We start from the raw sequence: 20300 nt of genomic DNA, 5'->3' as shown, positions 1-20300 counted from the left end.
CGGAACTTTTCGGGTATAAATAGCGGCGTATACGTTTCTGTTTGTTTATTTAGTACGGGTGTCCATCTTAAACAATTCATGTTTTATGTCAACGATTGCCATATCTCACGTATTCAAAACAATTGTGTTTACTTTATCACATGTCTTATTATGAATAATAACACAAGCTTATCGGAAACACTAGTGTTATCATCAAATGTATTCACTGTATCTGAAATGTCAAGCTCACAATTCTTATTTAAAAAATCGTGAAAAAAATGTTTCCTGTTAGCTGAGTTTTAACTCATCACGATATCTCTCATACCAGGCCGATTTAAAGGTTTATGTAAATCAGTACCTTAAAACTGGCGCCTTTTTCAGAACCGAGGATTCGGTCAACTGAATGAGGATACCAGTATATTTGCTAATAAGTGTTTTGCAACACAGTAAAGAAAGAATTTAAATACATATTTTAAATATATTATAGTAATACTGCTTTTGATCAAACTCAATATTATAAACATATCAAGTATTATAAATGTAACATTTACTTAACGTTTGGTTAAGGGAGGTAACTCAAGACAGCACTCGATTAATTGGAACAGTCCAAATTTCGGCAAACAGACCTTGTGCAATGTCCACACGTGGTCAGATCATCCAATTTGGTAAAGATGTACTCAGATCAGTTGTCGTTTAGTGGCTACGATAATTAACATTAAAGTTATTATCAATGCTAAGTTAATATTATTCCACATTCATATATATATATGAGTAACATTGAAAGTTATTCATAAAACTTACCTTACACACACCTTTCAAATCCTAAGCATGGAATTGAATATTTTGTTATCATGGATCTCCTTTGTTTCAGACTTTACGAAAACCTTATACAATACATGTGTGTTGCAACTGATTAACAGCACCTTAGTTGTCTAACGAAATTTGTCAGTTTCTCTTTCTTAAAAACAAACAATTGATATCAACTACTGCTTTCAGTGTTTGAATTTCAGAAATTCATAAAATTATGTTAGACTGGCTCTTTGTGTTAAACAATAGACATTAATTACATGTAAGGCTATAGTTCATTTAAGAAAGGTTTGAATTTCAGTGTAAACAACTCATAAATGCTTTTTTTTCAAATAAACATGATATTTTCTCCATATAAAATATTTGAATCATAACGAATTCTTGTACATGATTTAATCAATATGGACGATGATTTTTAACATATTTTAAAGGTTGATTCATCCTGATTATAACACAATAGTTTGTAATAATAAAGTACTATTGAGGGTCAGTGAATTACGTAATGCACACACAACACACAAAAAACTTTGTATATAAAAAAAAACGCAAGGATCAATCCAAATATGGCAATATCCAACGTTACATATATCTGTCCTTAAGTTATCTTCGACGAGAATCCAATTAAGCATGTCTTTTCTTTCCGTTATTCGTTGTTTCCCTTCAGCCACAAGTTGGATCATTCCGAAGCCCCTATGACATTCCTTGCAGATATTTCAAAGTCCAGCATCACTGTCTCTTGGTAAAACACTAAATTCCTCTGAACTAACGTGTCTCTCAAAAGCGTGAAGAATTTGGTGTAAGTTGATTCCATCGTGTTCGGTAGCAAGGCAAACACCAGTGGGAACGTGTCCAAGTCAGGGGTATAATTAGCTGAGCAATCATGGACAAGCATAAAATGTGCCATCACCAAACACTGTAGCGACATTGCAAAGTTTCATCAAGTTATCATCCGCCGCAGAAGGCAAAATGGTGATAATAGTGATGCTGTGATACTAATTAGTGATTTGGGATGTGTATTGGACAAGGCGCTTACATGATCATTTTTTACCTGTTCCTCCAGGAAATGTTTACCTCTAACCACGCACTAAGTATATTATATATATTCTAACGTTCTGTCTTAGTATTAGTAAACAGTTTTCCCGATGTTATCGAGGGGACAGTAAGTTTGTGTGTATGTATATACCGGGTACTAGATCATGGATTCTCGTTTTAACACGAGACTATGGCCAGGTCGCTTGTTTGTATGAATTTACTGGAGATAAAATCATGAATTTTGTCGTTTTAACACTCGAAACTAAAATTCATTATCCCTGTCGCCACTATATACATATAAACAAACACACAATTCCCTAACTGAAGTTACACGGTGTCTCCAACATTAATTACCAAGACATGTTTTGTGGCTATTTTGTCGGAATCTGACATCTTTTTTGGTGATCCGGACTAAAGTATTTTATAAAACATATTCTTTTCAAAAGGGCAAAGGCAAAGTTTTTGTATAATTATATAGACATAACACGGATGTATCTTGTGCTTCTAAAGCAGCCACGCTTCTTTGGGTCAAAATTAAGCATTCATATTATAACATTTGTAAGCAGTATGCGGATGTGGTTTGGTTAATGACATGACTCAAGACTCAAGACGCAACTGAGAAAAGTCTTCTTTTTTTATTTCACGGGTTTTACGTCCGCTATTACGGCCTTTCGGACTTTCAGCGGACGACACGAGACGAGCCTTGGTTTGATCAAGGTTATACACGTGACGGACGTACAGACGGGCGACGTCCATACACGATATTGAACCATTAGCTAAAGTATGAAAAGTGTAGAATTGAAACATATTTCACACCTTATATTTCGGCAATAAGATACAATCATTTCACGTTAAAGAGTTGATGATACGCACATATAATTAGTGTATAGCTGTACCTCGAATCCAATCAAGTGATCCCGACTACACGTGATAATGTTTACCATTCGGTTCAAAGTCTTACTTCAGAACATAGCAAACGTTTTGAAAGTCGATGTGATTTAAAATGTTGTCACACAATACAACTCTGTCTTCCAAATAAACTGAAATTAATAGAGAAGATTATTTTTTCTTAACTAATTTTTTAATATTACTTCATGCACTTTGTTTTTGAAAGTGTTTTATTCTATTATCGCTTTGTATTTTCATATTATGTAATATTGTTAATTTATTATCACATTAATTTAAGCTCCGGATGTTGAATCCGTCCGTAGAGTCGGTAGTTATCTTACTCCATGTTACATCCGGTTTGCCAGGGAGTATTTATTATAATCAATCTGCCAATGCAGTCTACCTATTGCCGACGATTCGTTTATCACAATAGCCAACTTCTGTTGTTATGAAATAGTAGTATATTTGGATATTATAGTTTGTATTTTTTTCACTTTCTAATTAGATATTTTAAACATGTAATGGTATGCCAATAACTAATCTCTCCCGACAAATGGCCGAGGTAAAAATTGTACCCGAGAACGAATCAGAAAAAACGTCCATTAACTCAATGGCAGGACAATTGCCCATGTACACAGGACAAAAGGTTGACCACTATAAATGCAGATATCCATATTCTATTGTTTGGACGCCAATTCCGTGTCTCACGTAAGTAGGTGACATACAAATACTTTGTTTACATGTATATTTCTACTTTGAATGAACGGTATACCGATGGGGATACGTACCTAATTGCGCAGGATGGGCACTTTTTATTACTGTAATGTGGATGTTTTGTATTATTTGTATGAGAAGGGAATACGTAACTAATTGAGCATCAATTAAGCCTTTTCGTGATTTTCGGACCTTAAAAGGGCTTTTTAGTAAAGCTGTTCACAGGAACTGTACCCTGTGAAAGAAGCTTGTGTTGAGGATCCCTCTTCCATTCCCTGGTGTAGAGAAAGTACCATGTTGAAGTCTGTAATCGGTTACTTTTCAACATGTAACGTCTTATGTATAAGTGTGTAAGTACCTCGGACTTCTTTTTCAATTTGGATATGATTTGAAAGGTTCTCAAAACGTAACAAAAAAAATATTAATTATAATTTCACCTACATCAAACTAAGCACTAACTATAGTGCGACAGATGGGACTTTAAGAGGTGGCCTGTAAAAAGTGGCCTATGTGAGGATTGTCCATTCTCGCATGCTAATGAGCTTCCTATGACTTTTCATAAAAGAGTAGGTGTAATAATGCCGGGCAAGGGATATTGTCAGACTATACAATTATTTCTAAAAATCAAATGTAGATAGGCCCCAACTCTTCCTTTCAGCTTCTGAACATGTTTCAACTGCTAGAGCTAGGATAAGGCAATATTAGACACCTGGAGCTGTCTTCTAAAACTAGTATAATCAAATGATCTCTGCTGCAATGGGGTCGCCTCCTCACATTGCTAAAACACTTACGTTTTTTGACAGATGGTGACCATGAAAAGGGCTATTTTTAATGTTAATTCAACTAACGTGACTGTTTACAAAACAATGCCAGTTTCAGCTGTCTTTTGTACTGGGTCTGTAGGTGATTATCAGTTCTGCTTACCAACCACAAGACAGGGTTGTCACATTTAGGTGTCTCTTTTTGTAGCATTCTTACCCTGTGTGTTTCTGACATGCCAACTGTAAGATAGGGGTTGTTAATTTTATTTCATTTTTCTCGAATTTTTGGACATTTTTAATCGTGATCCGATTGATATTTAAATGTTAGTTTCAATTAGTACCCTAAAAACAGATTAGGAAATTTCTAATTATCCCCTGCAAAACTTGTTTGTAGGGGATATTGATTAGGGCTTTCTAGGCTATAACTTCAAACTGTTCAACTCAATTCTCAAAACTTGCTGTATATATCACGTTAGTGTCCTAGTTGAGACTTTTGCTATTGACATTTTTTTTTTTTTATCTTTGTTGTATTACCATGGAAACATATCCAAAAAAAAACAAAATTGGTGTTTACTTTCCTTTCCAGGCTACAACTACAAAACAGCTTAACTCAACTTCACAAAACGTGCTGTATATGTTAAGTTAGTGCCATAGTTGTGCCTTTTGCTATTGACAACATTTCATTTTTGATATTTTTTCTGTTACCAATCAAATTTTTCGGCTTCTTGTGACTTCTTGTACTACCCCAGCGCTTATAGAGTGTTGCGTAAATTTGTTCATAGATAATACTAAGCTGTAGTTAAATATCATCAATCAAACACACAGGATCAACATCAAGATATTAACTCTTACTATGGGGTTATATATAAGATATCTATGTATAATGTTGAAGTTGAGGAGATGCAAGGAAATTTAATTGATAATTGACAAGAGAAGACATTTATTTTTGCACAAGCACTTTCACTGTATCAGGTCTTCAGGTGATAGTTGCAGTACATAACTGAATGACATGACAAATTGTTATTCCGGTACATATATAAATATATATCATATTTGGTTTTTATACCAGCAGCTGGGTGCTGGGGATAATCTCATGCTTTGCGGCTCCTCGTTCAAATGTGAAGATACCAGACAATTTCTTCAGTAGTAAGAAATCATTTTTCACTACTAACAGTTCTATGCTACTTCACAGCCTTTTAGCATCGGTCAATCATATCAAAATCTTCTGATTCTGACTGCCGTCTCCTAAACACGACTTCTCGTCGTCCACCATAACCATTGTTCTGTACTTATGTAACCAATCTGGTATATCTATATGAAGAAAATAAGTGTCAAGGTATTTTTATAGATGAACACTTTAGTAATGTTTCCTCCCTTTTTAGCAGAAGACTTAGCAAACTGTATAGATACAGCACGAAATCTGCAAAGATTAGCAGATAGTCTATCTGCAGGCCTCGAATTTAAGGTTTTTTACTGGCTAATTGCAAGTAGAAAAATGACGACTTGCTTTTTTCAGCAAGTTGATTCATCAGATGCAAACTATGAGTGCCTGTGTATTCCTAACATTTCACAGAATGAAACTGTTTTGAGTTTTGATTTTCAAAATGTAAATATTGGGACAAAGCAGTTCTTCTATAATGTTGATATGTATTGGATTAAGCAAGGTAATACATTATAAATCACAAAACAAAACACATTATTTGAACATGGAGTTTTGTGATAATAGCAAGTAAAAAGTCATTTTAGCAAGTACAAATTTAAGGCACTTGCTGTTTTCAGCAAGTGACAAAAATTGTTAAATTTGAGGCCTGATCTCTGTTTTGTAAATGGTGGAAAATGATAATTAATATTGATAAAACAAAAGTCATTGTGTTCAGAAGGGGTAGTAGATTCAAAAATCATGAGAAGTGTATCTTGATGGCAACCAACTACAAGTAGTTTCTCAGTAGAAATACTCGGGTATTGTATTTACACCAAAGCTTTCCTGGTCAAAAGCAAAGTATACTCTTGCAATCCAAGCTCATAAAGCCCTATGTATTATATACAGGTTTCGTAAACAAGTTGGTGGTCTTCCACACACCTAAATATTTAAGATATTTGATACAATGATAAAGCCTGTGGTTACATATGGTGTAGAAGTATGGGGTTATGAAGAAAGTGATGTCATTGAATCAATACAGTTGAGGTTTTGTAAAACCCTCCTCATGGTATCAAATTGTGCTTCATCTGGAGCAGTACTGGGGGACTGTGGTAGATTCCCTATCTATATTGATTATCATATCAAATGTGTGAAGTACTTGTTTAGATTGTTAAACATGGACAACTATCAGTATTGTTATGATATGCTCTTAGACCTGGATAGACATGGTAGGAAAACTTGGGCAAGCTAAATCAAACATTTGTTGTATTCTTATGGTTTTGGCGATGTATGAGAAAGTCAGGGATATTGTGATGAGAAACATTTTTTTCTATATCTTCAAACAAAGACTTGTTGATACCTGTAAACAACACTGGAGTCACACTATGAATGCATCAGACAAGCTCTCTACTTACTGTACTTTTAAATCAGAGCTGGTGTATGAACCTATCAGTTGTTACAAATATTGAACACAGAAGACAACTGTGTATATTTCGTATATCAAACCATGAGTTACATGTTGAAAAAGGAGGTTATAACAATGTTAACATAGATCAACATGTATGTTATGCTTGTTTACATGTGGTTAGTTGTTACATTGAAGAAAGAACATGTGTTGACAATATGCAGTATGTACGATAGCTTAATGAATATTTATATTCCTGATATGTACACTTATCTGATAGAGAATGTATGTCCTCTCAAAACAGTGACTTTTTAAATAGGCTTGGTGCATATTACTACCATTGTAGCAGATCAAGAGACATTTTATCAGAGAAAATAAATAAGTCAACTGATATACCAGTGTATGATATAACATTGCATGTATTACAAGTATTAGACACATGTTTCAATTACTATGAATATGAATGAAAAATTGTTTTGTGGTAGAAAACAATATACAATCTATCAAAATTGTACATACATATACATGTTTAAAGTCATGACCTATTGATCAAAGACTTGTCATTATATACAATATAATATTGCACATGTATTTCAGGTAGTAAATACATGGTATAGTTATTGTGTATGAATAATTTGCTTTGAAATGCAAAACAATATAAAATATATTAATAATTGCACATATATACGCATGTTTTAATGACATGATCCATAGATCGATGGTATGTTTCACTATTAAACAGAAAAAAAATATGTGAATATTACTCTGTATTATGTACTCTTGGCCTGTAGGCCTTAAATACTGAGTAAAATGAACTTGAACTTGAAATAATTTTTCATAAATTGCTTTTAGAATAAGTTTTATACAAATGTAAATAATACCAAAGATCAGAGTAGATAAGATATATCAGAATAAAATAAAAGTGAAAATAATCAGAAAAACTGAACAAATCTGAAAGACGTGGAGATAATTTTGCAAATATATATATATATATATATATATATATGTATATAAATAAAAATGATTTTTGACAAAAGTCATCTATATATATAAAAGAAATATTGTTTTTTTTAGTAATTTTAATAAAATATTACAAATCCTACTTGTACTTGAAACATGTCAGCAAAACTATGTTTTCATTTTTATCATTAACAGAGATCCTAGAAAATATAGGTATTGTGTTTTTTCAATAAATTAGATAAAATATAATTAGAAATCCTACTTATACCTGAGTACATAACAGCCAAACTATTCTCAATTTTTATCCTAAACATAGACCTTATATAATATGTACTTTAATATAGAAGTGTGTCCTCGTAACAGAGCGTAGAAATATCTTCATTCTTATAACTTAAGACTGGCTTAGAGTTCTACTCTAACAAATATTGTACATATTTAATCGTTAATAATGTCTAGTGCTTGTAAGCCCTACTCCTCCATGGCAGTTTATTGTGCTGCATTGTCATGTGTACATATTAACTTCAGCAGTGTATTTCAATACTTTTCAGTCGGTCTATCAGATTGATTTTTTGTATGTTGCTAGACATTGTAATGTGAATAATACAAAAAAATCATAAAGATATCTTGAATAATGAGTTGGTTGGCACTAAAAATGTCCCAAGACATTCCCGAGACACTCATTCCTCCCAGGACATTCATTAGGTACACTCATTAGAGGCTTTAAAATGGCATACATCTGTAATTCTGAATGTGGATGTATGGTAGCAATATGACCACCAGAATAGCGACAGGGACCAAGTTGATGATGTCCCACACTTCATCTGTAATTGGAAATATAACGGTCAATGAGCTATGTGTACAGATGTATCCATAGTTACAGGTTGAATTATGTTATGGCTTTTCGTTTAAATTCCTGTTAAAGATCTTATGCATCTCATTTTTTTTCTGCAGATGGCTGTTTCCTTTCATTGGTCACATGGGTATCTGTATGACATCTGGAGTGATCCGTGACTTTGCCGGCCCCTACTATGTATCAGTAAGAATATGCGTTCTTTTCTAGTTCAAGCTGACTATTTTTGTTCAAATGATTATGAGTTGTCTTTGTTATCTCTTTTTAGTTAAGAAAAACACATTAATTAAAGTTATGTAATTTTATAAAAACCTGATGAGTAATTGGCAATCAAAACATTCTACATCACAGAAACCCAAAAAATTCTAAATAATTTATAGCAAAACATTGTTTCCGTGAATTTATTCCTGTTTATACTTATCTGGCAATATTTGAAAATATGATGAAAGTATATATACTACTTTGTAGTAAATATAATGATATGATTGTTTTTGTGTGATACAGGAAGACTGCATGGGATTTGGAAACCCAACAAAGTAAGTTCGGTCAGTCAAACATATAAAGTTTTATCTGTAAATACTTTCATATCTAAATTGTTATGTTTTACATTTTAATGGTTTATTAAAAAAAGATATAATACAAAACATATTTATGATGGCTTGATCTTTGTGCTTTAAATTGTATAAATGTGAAGAGAAAACATCAGTTATAATTTATATATATGTCATTACAACAAGATTTCGCAGCAGTATATGAATATAGAAATACAATATAGAATATATTTGTTTACAAAATTAAACACGTTCCTAACACTGTTTCAGATATTGGCAGTTAGATCTAAGCAAAGTTAGGAACGGAAAAGACAACTGGGACAAAGCTGTTTATGAAGCATCAGAAGAATATAAAGGAAGAATGGTAAGGTCTGACTGAAAAAAACAGGAAGTTCATTTGATGGTATAACCAGTACATGTAAGGTTGGACAAAATTTCTAAACCATGAGTTAATTCCCTTCCTTCACAGTTTGATACTAAATGACATTGAAAAAAAATTTTTTGTCTATTTTAGCACAATCTTTGCTGCGACAACTGTCATTCACATGTGGCCATGGCATTGAATTTGATGCGTTACAATGGCACTTCTAACTACAACATGGTATATTTGTGCTTCATGATGTTGATACGTGGCAAATATACAAGGTAAGATTAAGATCGTAGCTCAAATCAGTTACGCTGGTCTTTAATTTACCAGCACAAATTAACTGTTGATAATATGAATCTCTTAGTGAAATACAGATAGAGCTGGACTAACACTGGTCTCAATGAAAATAGCTGGTGCTAGCAAAGGTCTTTATATTGTCATACTTGGTGTTGTACTTGTTCAGAAGTTCACCAATGCTTAGAGAAAGTCAATCCCACACAATTCAACATTATAAAATACAGCAAAGCCCCGTGGGATTATCTCCTTCACCACACCAGTCCCCTTCTTATCAATAAAATCTGTGTCGCCAATGTTGATCTGGTCAGCCATATTTTACTAGTTTGTTGTCATAGTAAATAAAAGTAGTACGCGCGGGCGTATGAATACGTTCCCACGGTTTTGACCAATCAGCAGACCCCAAACCTTTATTACACATTTGTATTACCATTATTATGACATGGGCGTATGACATGGGAAAACAGGTCGGTTATGTGATAAATAATTTTACTGAATGGTAATATATATATTGGTACGCTTATTGCTAAGAATAGACTCATTTCCAGATATTCATATGAAAGAATTACTCATATTAATTATTTTGTGGTGTTGCAGTGTTGGCGGTTTTGTGAAAACTTGGCTTCCGTTCCTGATCATGGCTTCCATCATTCTCACAGTAGTCCTGGTGATTCATGTTGCTTAGCAACAGAGAGACAATTTCCCTGAACAAGTTACTAGACTGTGATATTGTAGTTGTTGTATATGTTGTAAATTTGTTTATTGTTAATATAATGAACCAGGTTTAACAAAATTATCCCTATATAAGATACTGTTGATGAATAAATCACATGATAAGATCATGTGACAGATGTAGCATCTCTCCTTCCATTCAACATAAAAGCTGAAGACAAATGATGTTACAGGTGTTAAACTGAACTTTTTGCTTGTGACACATTATTAAGCACATTCTGACATTACAGTATCATACAAAAAGTTTGATGTTTGAACTCTATATATCTTAATACCTTCACATTTATAATATTAATCATTTTATATTTACAATGTTCAAATGAAGCAATTTTTTTTTAAAGTTGATGATGTCATTATTCCTATTTTGGCCTTGATAAAGGGATATAGAGGGTGTAGCAATTAGTCAGTGATTTGTACATTATTCATAAACTACTGAACATGAATTAATTAGAAATTGTGTAAATTATTCAGTATCTATTTCCACAGGGTTATTGCAATTATTGATCCTGTTAACATATAGACAGGAATATTTAAAATTGACCATATGTATGAGATTATTAAATACGAAATAAAAAAATTCTGGCAGTGACCTGTTTATTAAGAAATTCTGGTTTGATCAAAGATGTTTGTATGATGACTTCTGACTGTTATTATATTAAACAGAGTTTGATAGTTATAGATAAGTAGTTGGTAACTTATATATTGTTATGATAAAGTGTTAAATGCCATATATGGTTGGCCCTGTATGGGGGAACCAGGTTTAGAGTTTTGTCTTTGACACTATTGTATCCATGTATTTTTTTTCATTCATTGATTTGAACTTTTCACTATTTTTCCTTTGCTTTAATAAATCATGAGGCAAATTGACAAATTCATCTGTTAGACTACAACTGAGAAATTGTTACAAATGTCATTATTTTCTACAATGTTTTCATATAATATACATAAATGACTATGAAAATAATTATGTAATAGTTTGTGAAATAATTAGTTTTGCTGGACAGATTTTCATCAGTATGAAATCAAACACATCAAAATCCCGGATATCACCTCTACACCTCTAATTTTATAGCTCAGCACAAGAAAAAGATAGAAGGGAGATAACTCATGCTGTCTTATATCTTATTCCGTGACAAAAACGTAATTTTGAGTTTAAGTTTATTCTGACAAAAGAGAAAAGATTTCACATAGAATGATACCGGGTAAATCTGTGTATCTCTGAAAGATTATTGTCTCTTGATGGGTTTTCACTTTAGTTTGCTAATTGCCTAAGTTACTAATGATAAATTTATTTTTCTCTGAGATCTGAACATTTTTTTGGTGTCATGCTTAATAAATAACTGTAAATCAGTTAGGTTTCTCATTGGGTTTATTTTTGCCTTAAAATATGGGAAGGGTCGATCACAAATTCAAATACCTCATGATTATTTGTAGTGAATTAATTGTGGAAGGCATTCATGTTACCGATATTAGAGTGTTGTAGAATCCAGGTCTGTACTAGCTTATTAGTCAGGAATTAAAAGTCAATTTTAGATATGTGATTTATGGTATTTCAAATAAAGATCACCATGATAATAGATATCTTACAAATTAAATGTGAAAAATCTCTACAATATGTTGATAGATAAGCTAATTTTTGAGTTGTGTACACTTACTTGTGTACATATTAAAAAATCAGTATAGATTATATATACATGTTCTAGATTGTTATATTTGTACGCATGTGAAAATCAGTTTTTGGGGGTGGGAAATTTGATTCATTTATAAAAATCATTTTAATAATCAGTGTTAATTAAGCATCAGTGTTTGTAATCTGACTTAAAGATATATGCTGCCGTTCACATTTGCTACATTTATAGCATGTACATGTGTTCGAGTGTCTACAGTTATCTCCCTTTACTAAAGTTCTTAGTACCTTTCATACATGTCATTCTTTCAATACCAATTACTTAAGATAAATGCCATTTAACTTTATTTTACAACTTATTATTTTTCAAGTGGTTTATCCATGTTCATGTTCTAAAATTAGGTTCTCAAAATTTATGTGATATCAAAATATCCTTTCAATTTACTAGGTCTTTAGTCTAAAAGATGATGTGGTAGTACAATTCAGCCAACAGATATGGTGAACCTAAAGTATGTGGTTATATTTTCTGATAGAGAGTCAGTATAAGAAAGCTGGAACTTCTCTAGATTCGTCTGCTTGGTACTTGTAGTGAATTACAGCACAGATTCCAGTGGCAATGTTTGATGCCTTGACATCAGACTTAGTAGATCATGGTCAGTGTACGGGTAGTATTGTCTAAACTCCGAAGGACCGTGTTGGTTAGATTATGGTGAAGCTTTCTAATCTACAAAAGGAATGTTTTTTTCTATTAGAGTCATGAAACAGACTCTGGAAGTCGTGAAGCAGACGTAAGTTTTCTTCGTCAATAATACTGTATTTTCAAGGTATCAATTTTTCCATTTTCTGAAATAGCAAAAATTGAACCACTTAAAAGTAACAAAGTTTACAGTATACAAACCTGTGAGACAGGGATATCCATGAAGTTATTAAAATCAAACTGAGTTTGTGTTATTTTGACCTCTGACATTGCTAGTTGATCTAACAGACAGAACTGGTGTCCCAGTGAAATCCATTTATTTAAAATCATAATGTTATCATTAAAAACACTAAGCATTACATGCCTTGTATGATAAGTATTTATATCATATTATATATTATTGTGTGTTTTTACTGGCAATTTCATGAAATAAATAATCATTTTATCAGAAACATGCTGTCGTTGTATTATCTCTCTCTCAGTCTGTCTGTCTCTGTCTGCCTGTCTCTCTGTCTCTCTCTCTTTCTGTCTTTCTCTCGCTCTCTGTCTCTATCTGTCTGTCTGTCTGTCTGTCTGTCTCCTTCCAACGATGTGCGACGTCGCCTGTCCATCTATAAAAAGCTCTAATGATTTAGTTACTTCCCTCTGATCGGACGATGAAGAGACAAGTCCCTACAAGTGGGTACGGCCTAATCACTAGATGGTCCCGAAAAGCAATTCGATACATATTACGACATTAAAGATGTTTCACTCTAGAAAGTTGTACCGATATGCTACAGAACTTTTACGACATATCATGCATTACGATTGGTCAAGGGTTGATTATCACTAAATCCTCTGACCCCTAACACATTCAATATGGACGACAAATCCGCCATCTTGATTCTTTGTAATTACTACCAAGCTAAGCCTTTCTCTGGAGAGTTGTCAGTTATCATCAAACTGACATATACTTTTGTCATATCGGCCCAGTATAAACAGAGTTACTGTATTAATTTATTTTGCTGAAATTTCTTTGACGAGCTCGTATGCATTCATATCCCAAAATAGTTTTTGAAACTTTATACTCTTGAATGTGTTCTCATTCGGGGTTCAGCTTCATTTATATGTATTATAAGTATATATAGTGTTCCTGTCCTTTGTCTAATAGAGAAGTGTCTCTGTACATGTCGGACAAAAGAACCATACTTACTGTTACCAACGTGACTAAATATTGATTTTTTTTCTCTTTTTATCCAAGGCTTTTGTCATCTTACTTTTGGTACCTGTGTTGAACTGCCGTACTGGCGAGTAGGGTAAAATAATTCAGCTACTTTAAAGAATCAGCGATACACACTGGTCATTCGGTCCTCAGTATCATAGTCCTGTGTAATGGAACTGTACCAACGAACGACAATATTTTCGGTAGATGTGTTCATAAGGAGCTCTTTCGAGGATGAAACAAAACTGTACAAGAAAGAAAAAAAGCAAAAGTTAGTCCTAAGTGTGATGGTCCTAGTACGGTTCCTTGTGGGCTCCGGGTATGTAATAATTATAAATTGTCCAGCAGCAGAAGTGCCCTAGATTTTGTCATTTTCTCAACCTGATGAATGAGGCATCCACGAGGAAAATACATTTTAAGATCGTTTCTGTAGTGTTATTGAAAAACACCATGTATGATCTAGGAATCTCTTGTTAGATGTGCGTTTATCTCAGTAACACACATGTATTTTTTTATAAGATCCGTTTCGTCGGAGATTTTGTAAGAGCGCACAAAAATAAGGCGAACTGTGATTGGTTTCTGAAACCGATCATAGCAAGGATGTCACGGCACCGAGAGCGTGAACCGTTCGGGTTTATCACACAATACCCTCACATACATATCTTAACCTTAAAGTTCGATCAATATAAGTTGATATTAAACCATTATACTAACTATTGTAGTCATCAAAAAATAGGAACAAGAAGACGATGTACACGGAGACTCCAGGAAAAGTACAAGGATAATAAGACCACGTGTTTCGGAAGGTAAGCGTCTAATTAAGGTTTTATTTTCATAATTTTTATGGTTTACAAATAGATTATCTTTATCTAAAACATATCATGTAAAATGGGCTTGTTTTTTTTCCATCAACTTTGCTTTTGCGTACCTCTCGCGATTTTCATTCTATTTTCAAAAATTATAAATCATATAGAATCACTTAAAATTAACTCCTACAATCGATCATGTCATGTCGATATGTATCATATCTCGTTTTATTCTTAATGTACTGAACTGGCCGTTAAAAACTGCCTACCTATCATATCACAACGAAACAGGAGTACCGTTAAGCAGAATTACGCATCCACTTTATGAGGTCATTTGTACCAAGGAAAAATCCATACATTTTAATATGACAAAAATATTACCATGTTGGTGTTTCCGAATACACGAGAATAATATCAGTAATGTTCCGCCTCCTATTCTTGTAATTTTATTCAAAGGGCGTGAAAAAGAAATCATCAAATTTCTATAAGCTCCCTTAATTCTGCAGATACCTTACAAAATCTCGCTAAAATGTTTCGTTTCGCATTTTTAAACACCTTATTATCTCGCCCATTTTCAACCCTAGTTATTGTTCCTACGTCACTGTTTGTACATGGAATCTTTTAAATCTTTATTACATGTTTGTGGTAACTGCACGAATGACTTGGTTTAACACAGTAGAATTTCTCCTTCCCGCTTCAGTTTTGAGGTTTAAACATAAAACCCATAATTTGCACCATCTCGTAGCTAACTACAGCTTAAACAAGATTGATCGCCGTATAATGGAAGGATACAATTCCACACCGGATACAGATTTTGAATGAAAAGATGAAATAATTTCCTTGCTCTACCGTCTCTTTGCTTGTGGTATGCATATATCATACGTTAATAGATGGTAGGTGACGCCTGTCTTCATTTACTAATTCAAACCCCTTCCTAAGGATAGCACACGACACTATGTCATTCTGTTTACCAAATGTTGTCTGCACATGCTTTGATGAAAGGTTAAAATTGTTCATTTTTGTCTGCATGACTTGGGAATTTCCTACACCTAAAGTGTTTTACTAGCGCCGAGGTCTACTCGGCTGTTTTAATGTGATACAACCCTAATATTACACCTTTGTACATTGTGGAAATACCTCACCCAGCGATATAAATCTACTTGTTAGCAATGGATACCACCAGTAACACAGGCGAAGAGTTGATAGACCATACATGTAGTTTCCAAGTGATGCAGCGAAAGTAGCAAACCAAATGAGATTTATTTTTGTTCACAAGAAGAAAGTAATGAGAAGCACAAGAATTATTATATTTTTTCTGGGGGTAGGAGGGGGATGTAGGGGGTTATATTCCCAAAATTATTAATAGTACGTATGATTTCAAATGCGAGATGGCTGATTCCAAAGGGTAACTGCGGCAGTCTACGGTGGACAATTAGTGACGTTTAAAATACTGATACAACTCATCCCCAGATTGATACATCTTACACGATAGACTTTATCTGGAAGGGATACGCGTATTATCAACAAAATCCGCAAAATTTAAGATAAAATTTACAAAACTTTCAGCAAAATCTGTATTGTTAACCTATCTTAGCTCTCGTCTGAGAGGAATATGTTAATTTGGAAAGAAACAATGAAATAGCAGCGTTTTATACTTAATCGTCATGAAGAAAGACGATTATGATAAAGCAATTCTCTCTCTGATCAGTTGTAACAAAAATGGAGCAGATGTATTTTGAAGGTAAAGAGCTATTTCAAAATGAGATGCAACGTATGTCTGTTTTTGGGATTACTCCTTATACGACTTTCGTCCAACAGTCGGTATCCGCTGGTGTTGTCTGATGGTGTTTCATTAAGAAGATATGAAATTATTGAAAAAGACTGCAATGCTACTAGTACAATATCGAAGTGTCATTGAAGGGCAGTATGATGCAGGTAAGAGTATCGTGCACAGGATACTGAGCCGATTAACATATTCCTTTTCTTCAACAAGTTTCTTTTAAGTGGGTGGGCGGGGTTGGGGGTGGGGGTTGCATATTAACATTCGGTAATCCTATACAATATGTAAAGGTATCTTTTGGATAGTATTATAATAAACATTTTTGTTATTTAATTTTGCTCGTTATGCTGTGCAATGTGACATGAGTCGCTCTTTAGATGTATTACCTTGCTGGCTATTTTCTTGTCCTACCAGAGCTCATGTTGTCTTCCTTTTTGATTGGGATATGTTCAGTTACCGGACAGCACACTGTTTGTACTGGTAAATCAGTGGTTTCCGTGTTGTCCTTCTATGGAAGTCGACTTTTTTTTTTTTTTTTATTGTCGGCTGACTGTATGGTACAAGCCTCTAATGATATCTAATTGTGCATGGTTTGCTTTCTTCAATGTCATACGACGTGTGCTTTGTAGCAATAAAGTACACTACCTTTAAAATGAGATAAAGTCGTCAATAGTCGCCGATCGTGGACAGCACAAACATATTCCTTTATTACAATAAGTTTAATGTTTACCAAACTAATAGATGTTATAGAGTAAGGAGTGAGGGACAGGGTATCAGGTAACACGTGTTAGCATACAGTGATATTTCACTGACAATGAGTTTAGTTGGATCGCGATTCCGGGTCAGGTCTAGCACCTACTCTACAATTAGTATGCTTTGATGGTCCATCACGTTGTGTTAACACGTTACACTTGACTGAACATAACACTACCTTATCCTTTTGTCGTAAAATTACCGTTTCATTGGTCTACCTCCCGCAGACTGGAATCACGTGGGCACAATACCAAACAGTTAACGTGTCATTATACATTGTATTTTATTATCATCTTAAATAAATTTAATTGGTTTCTCATATTATAAGCTTTTCTTACGGAAAGGTAATGTCTTGTTATCGAGTCGGTGAAAGCAACATTTTGAGAATAATAAAAGGCAATCAGATTCCTTTTATACAGGACGATGCTATTAAAAACCTTCCCTAGAAAAACTGTACAAAAGAAACACAAGTGAATCACATCATGCAATAGAGAAATAGGTATAGGGCAAAAGGACAAATCTAGCGTCTTAATAACGTGCATATTTTGGCGATGATCTTATCTTATCGGTTTTCACGGTGAATGTGTTGTTATAAAATCGTACAATTAAATCCATTTAACACATTTTAAATATCTGACTGGTAAGTAATATAGATGTATCTCCGTGTTCTGCATGAGTCCTTGTTTTCTTTACCTGAATTTTTCACGACGCATTTCTTTTATTGGCGTCTTGAAGTAAATAAAACGCAAAATTTGCAAACTTGCCTGATAGCTTCTACATATACACAACTGTTGCTGGGTGGTCGGATGGCGCAGTGGTAACGCACTCGCGTGTTCGGGATTCGATTTGCGGTTAGGATGTAAAAAGGTATGAGTCACCTACCCGAGTTTTCCAGGGTACTCCGGTTTTCCTCCCACAATAAGACTCCTCGTGCGCTATCACGCGGACCAACCAAAGTGCTTAATATATGCTTAGTACTTGTTTCGCAATTGTTTTAAAATAAAGTGTATATGTTCAGTCTATGAATCCTAATGTGTTTCTGCCTTCGGGACATTGACTGCAATAGTATAACTTCCGTGTTAGCATCTAATGCCTTTTAAGCTCGTTTTATAGGTGTCCACCTTTTCTACAATACTGTGGCATCTCTTGCCCTACCTTTCACATTTTTATTCTGAAATTAACATTATCGATGGTGTAGGTACATTTTTGGAAGAGAGTCAAATTGTGACACGACCAACTGCTGGGTTACCTCCCTTTTTGTAGCTCTCTGCCAAGACAAAATACGCGCATTTATCTCCTTAACACTAGAGCGATAAATAGAAACCAAAGTACATTGAAAGAATGTGAAGTTTTTTTATTTTGTGGTGTTATCTAGCGTAGTATAAACTTATACATCATTTCCATATCAATAAGCGAATATACCTATTTTAATTGAGATGCTTTTCCACGATCCACAATGCGCTGTCTTATCACCTAGGCTCTTGGTACTTCTATGTATTATATCTCCCTGGTGTTCCTATGATAAGCTCAACTTTTATTACCATTCAAATATCCGGAATCCGTCTCTAGACCGTAAATACGTATCTACCTAACACAATCTCTTCCTACAATGTATAATGCAATGTCTTCCGATTACCTGTCATAACGTCAGATAGCCGTTTTGAAAAATTACGTTTTTCATTCAGTCGCGGAACCAAAAGTTCAGGCTATAAAATATTCAATGGTATTGCTGATGAAGAGATTAATGGGAACTGTTATCAGCTGCTGGGTAAGAAACCTCAGACTGACCAGACAGGATGACCATTTATCATAAATCGCCGTCTCTACCAGAGTGTATGGGTTAACTTCTTAGTCTTCTTCCTTTCCGCCATTGATTGAAGCTATCGAATCACCATTCCTGTCAGATACTGTGTCAATGTCTGGTTAACCCAGGACATTTAGTATTGGAAACGGAGTCCAATGCACTTGAGAAAATGAAAACTAGAGAAAGACAAGAACGGAAAGATAAATATCATAACCTAAAATTCGGATAGTGTCCGGCTAAGTTTCCCAGTGATATCAGAGTACCTCATATACCTGGTAAGTATCAGTCGGACACACTGTAAAGGTTGTTATCTACGAGGGGAACTTCGTTCTTTTTCTAGATGATATAAAAAAAACCAATCCTGAGTATTTCATATCTTGTTCAAGAAAATAACAAGACGATTCCACAATCCTTACAACAATCAGGCGATAAAAGAGTACATATTCAAACTAGCCCGAGAATTGATATCAAATGTGGCATCGATGAATGACAGTTTTATTTAGAATGGACGTAGCCAGGTGTAAATCAATGCGAATGGATTCGCGAAGACATCAGGAAATCCACGGTACTGTTAAATATTATTCAAAACGGTAACTCAACTGAAACGTGTTAAATTTAAGAAAGACATATATTGTTATCTGGGGAAGATGTGAGCTGTACTGACAGTAGGATAAGATTCATTATAATATGATTTTAGGCCTTAACGACATAGATTGAAAAGGTAGGTGATTCCATTACTTATATATATATATTCCTGTTTCATGATAAAGTTATAAAATCACAACGGAACAAAAACCCAAACACGACTTGGTTCTGTCATATTTGTAACATCCCGTCAATAGCCAAAGTGATAGGTCAATGTATGAGGGGAACATTTTGTAGTGGTCTCACTGACAAATATACAGCTTCTTTGTGTGATATAAAACCGGACATGTTTGATTCTTATTAGTTCGTCTGTTGGTTCCGTTGTTGTATACGATGTTCTTATTTGTGAACATGACATTACTTACTTGGATTGACTAAGGTTTACCTGACAAGTGTCGTCGATGAAGCAGAAGACGCTTACTCTTCCGGAACACATGGTCTTATTATCATTGTATCTTTTCAGGAGTCTCCTTGCAAATATATTTTCTGTTCACAGTATGCTATATTAT

General features: G+C 34.0%; 1 protein-coding gene across 1 annotated transcript; it reads left to right on the top strand.

Annotated features, from left to right (window-relative positions):
- Positions 1 to 3241: 3241 nt before the first annotated feature.
- LOC132548667 (transmembrane protein 222-like) lies at positions 3242 to 13254 on the top strand. The gene is made up of 6 exons (XM_060212545.1): positions 3242 to 3414; positions 8636 to 8720; positions 9039 to 9070; positions 9356 to 9449; positions 9600 to 9730; positions 10344 to 13254. The coding sequence occupies exons 1-6, from the start codon at positions 3260 to 3262 to the stop codon at positions 10429 to 10431; spliced, it is 585 nt and encodes a 194-aa protein (XP_060068528.1). The 5' UTR covers positions 3242 to 3259; the 3' UTR covers positions 10432 to 13254.
- Positions 13255 to 20300: the final 7046 nt, after the last annotated feature.

The sequence above is a fragment of the Ylistrum balloti genome, unplaced genomic scaffold, assembly GCF_031769215.1.
Source record: "Ylistrum balloti isolate Yb309-2 unplaced genomic scaffold, AGI_CSIRO_Ybal_v1 Utg370024, whole genome shotgun sequence".
NCBI lineage: Eukaryota > Metazoa > Mollusca > Bivalvia > Pectinida > Pectinidae > Ylistrum > Ylistrum balloti.
Note: the sequence above shows the minus strand (reverse complement) of the source record. Positions and strands in the feature narration are given on the sequence as shown.

What these genes read in the sequence shown, in the direction of transcription:
- LOC132548667 (XM_060212545.1), top strand. Translation starts at nt 3,260, where the DNA reads ATGGCCGAGGTAAAAATTGTACCCGAGAACGAATCAGAAAAAACGTCC. An exon ending in CCGGCCCCTACTATGTATCA is followed by an intron (nt 8,721 to 9,038) that starts GTAAGAATATGC and finishes TGTGTGATACAG; the next exon opens with GAAGACTGCATGGGATTTGG. An exon ending in AAGAATATAAAGGAAGAATG is followed by an intron (nt 9,450 to 9,599) that starts GTAAGGTCTGAC and finishes TGTCTATTTTAG; the next exon opens with CACAATCTTTGCTGCGACAA.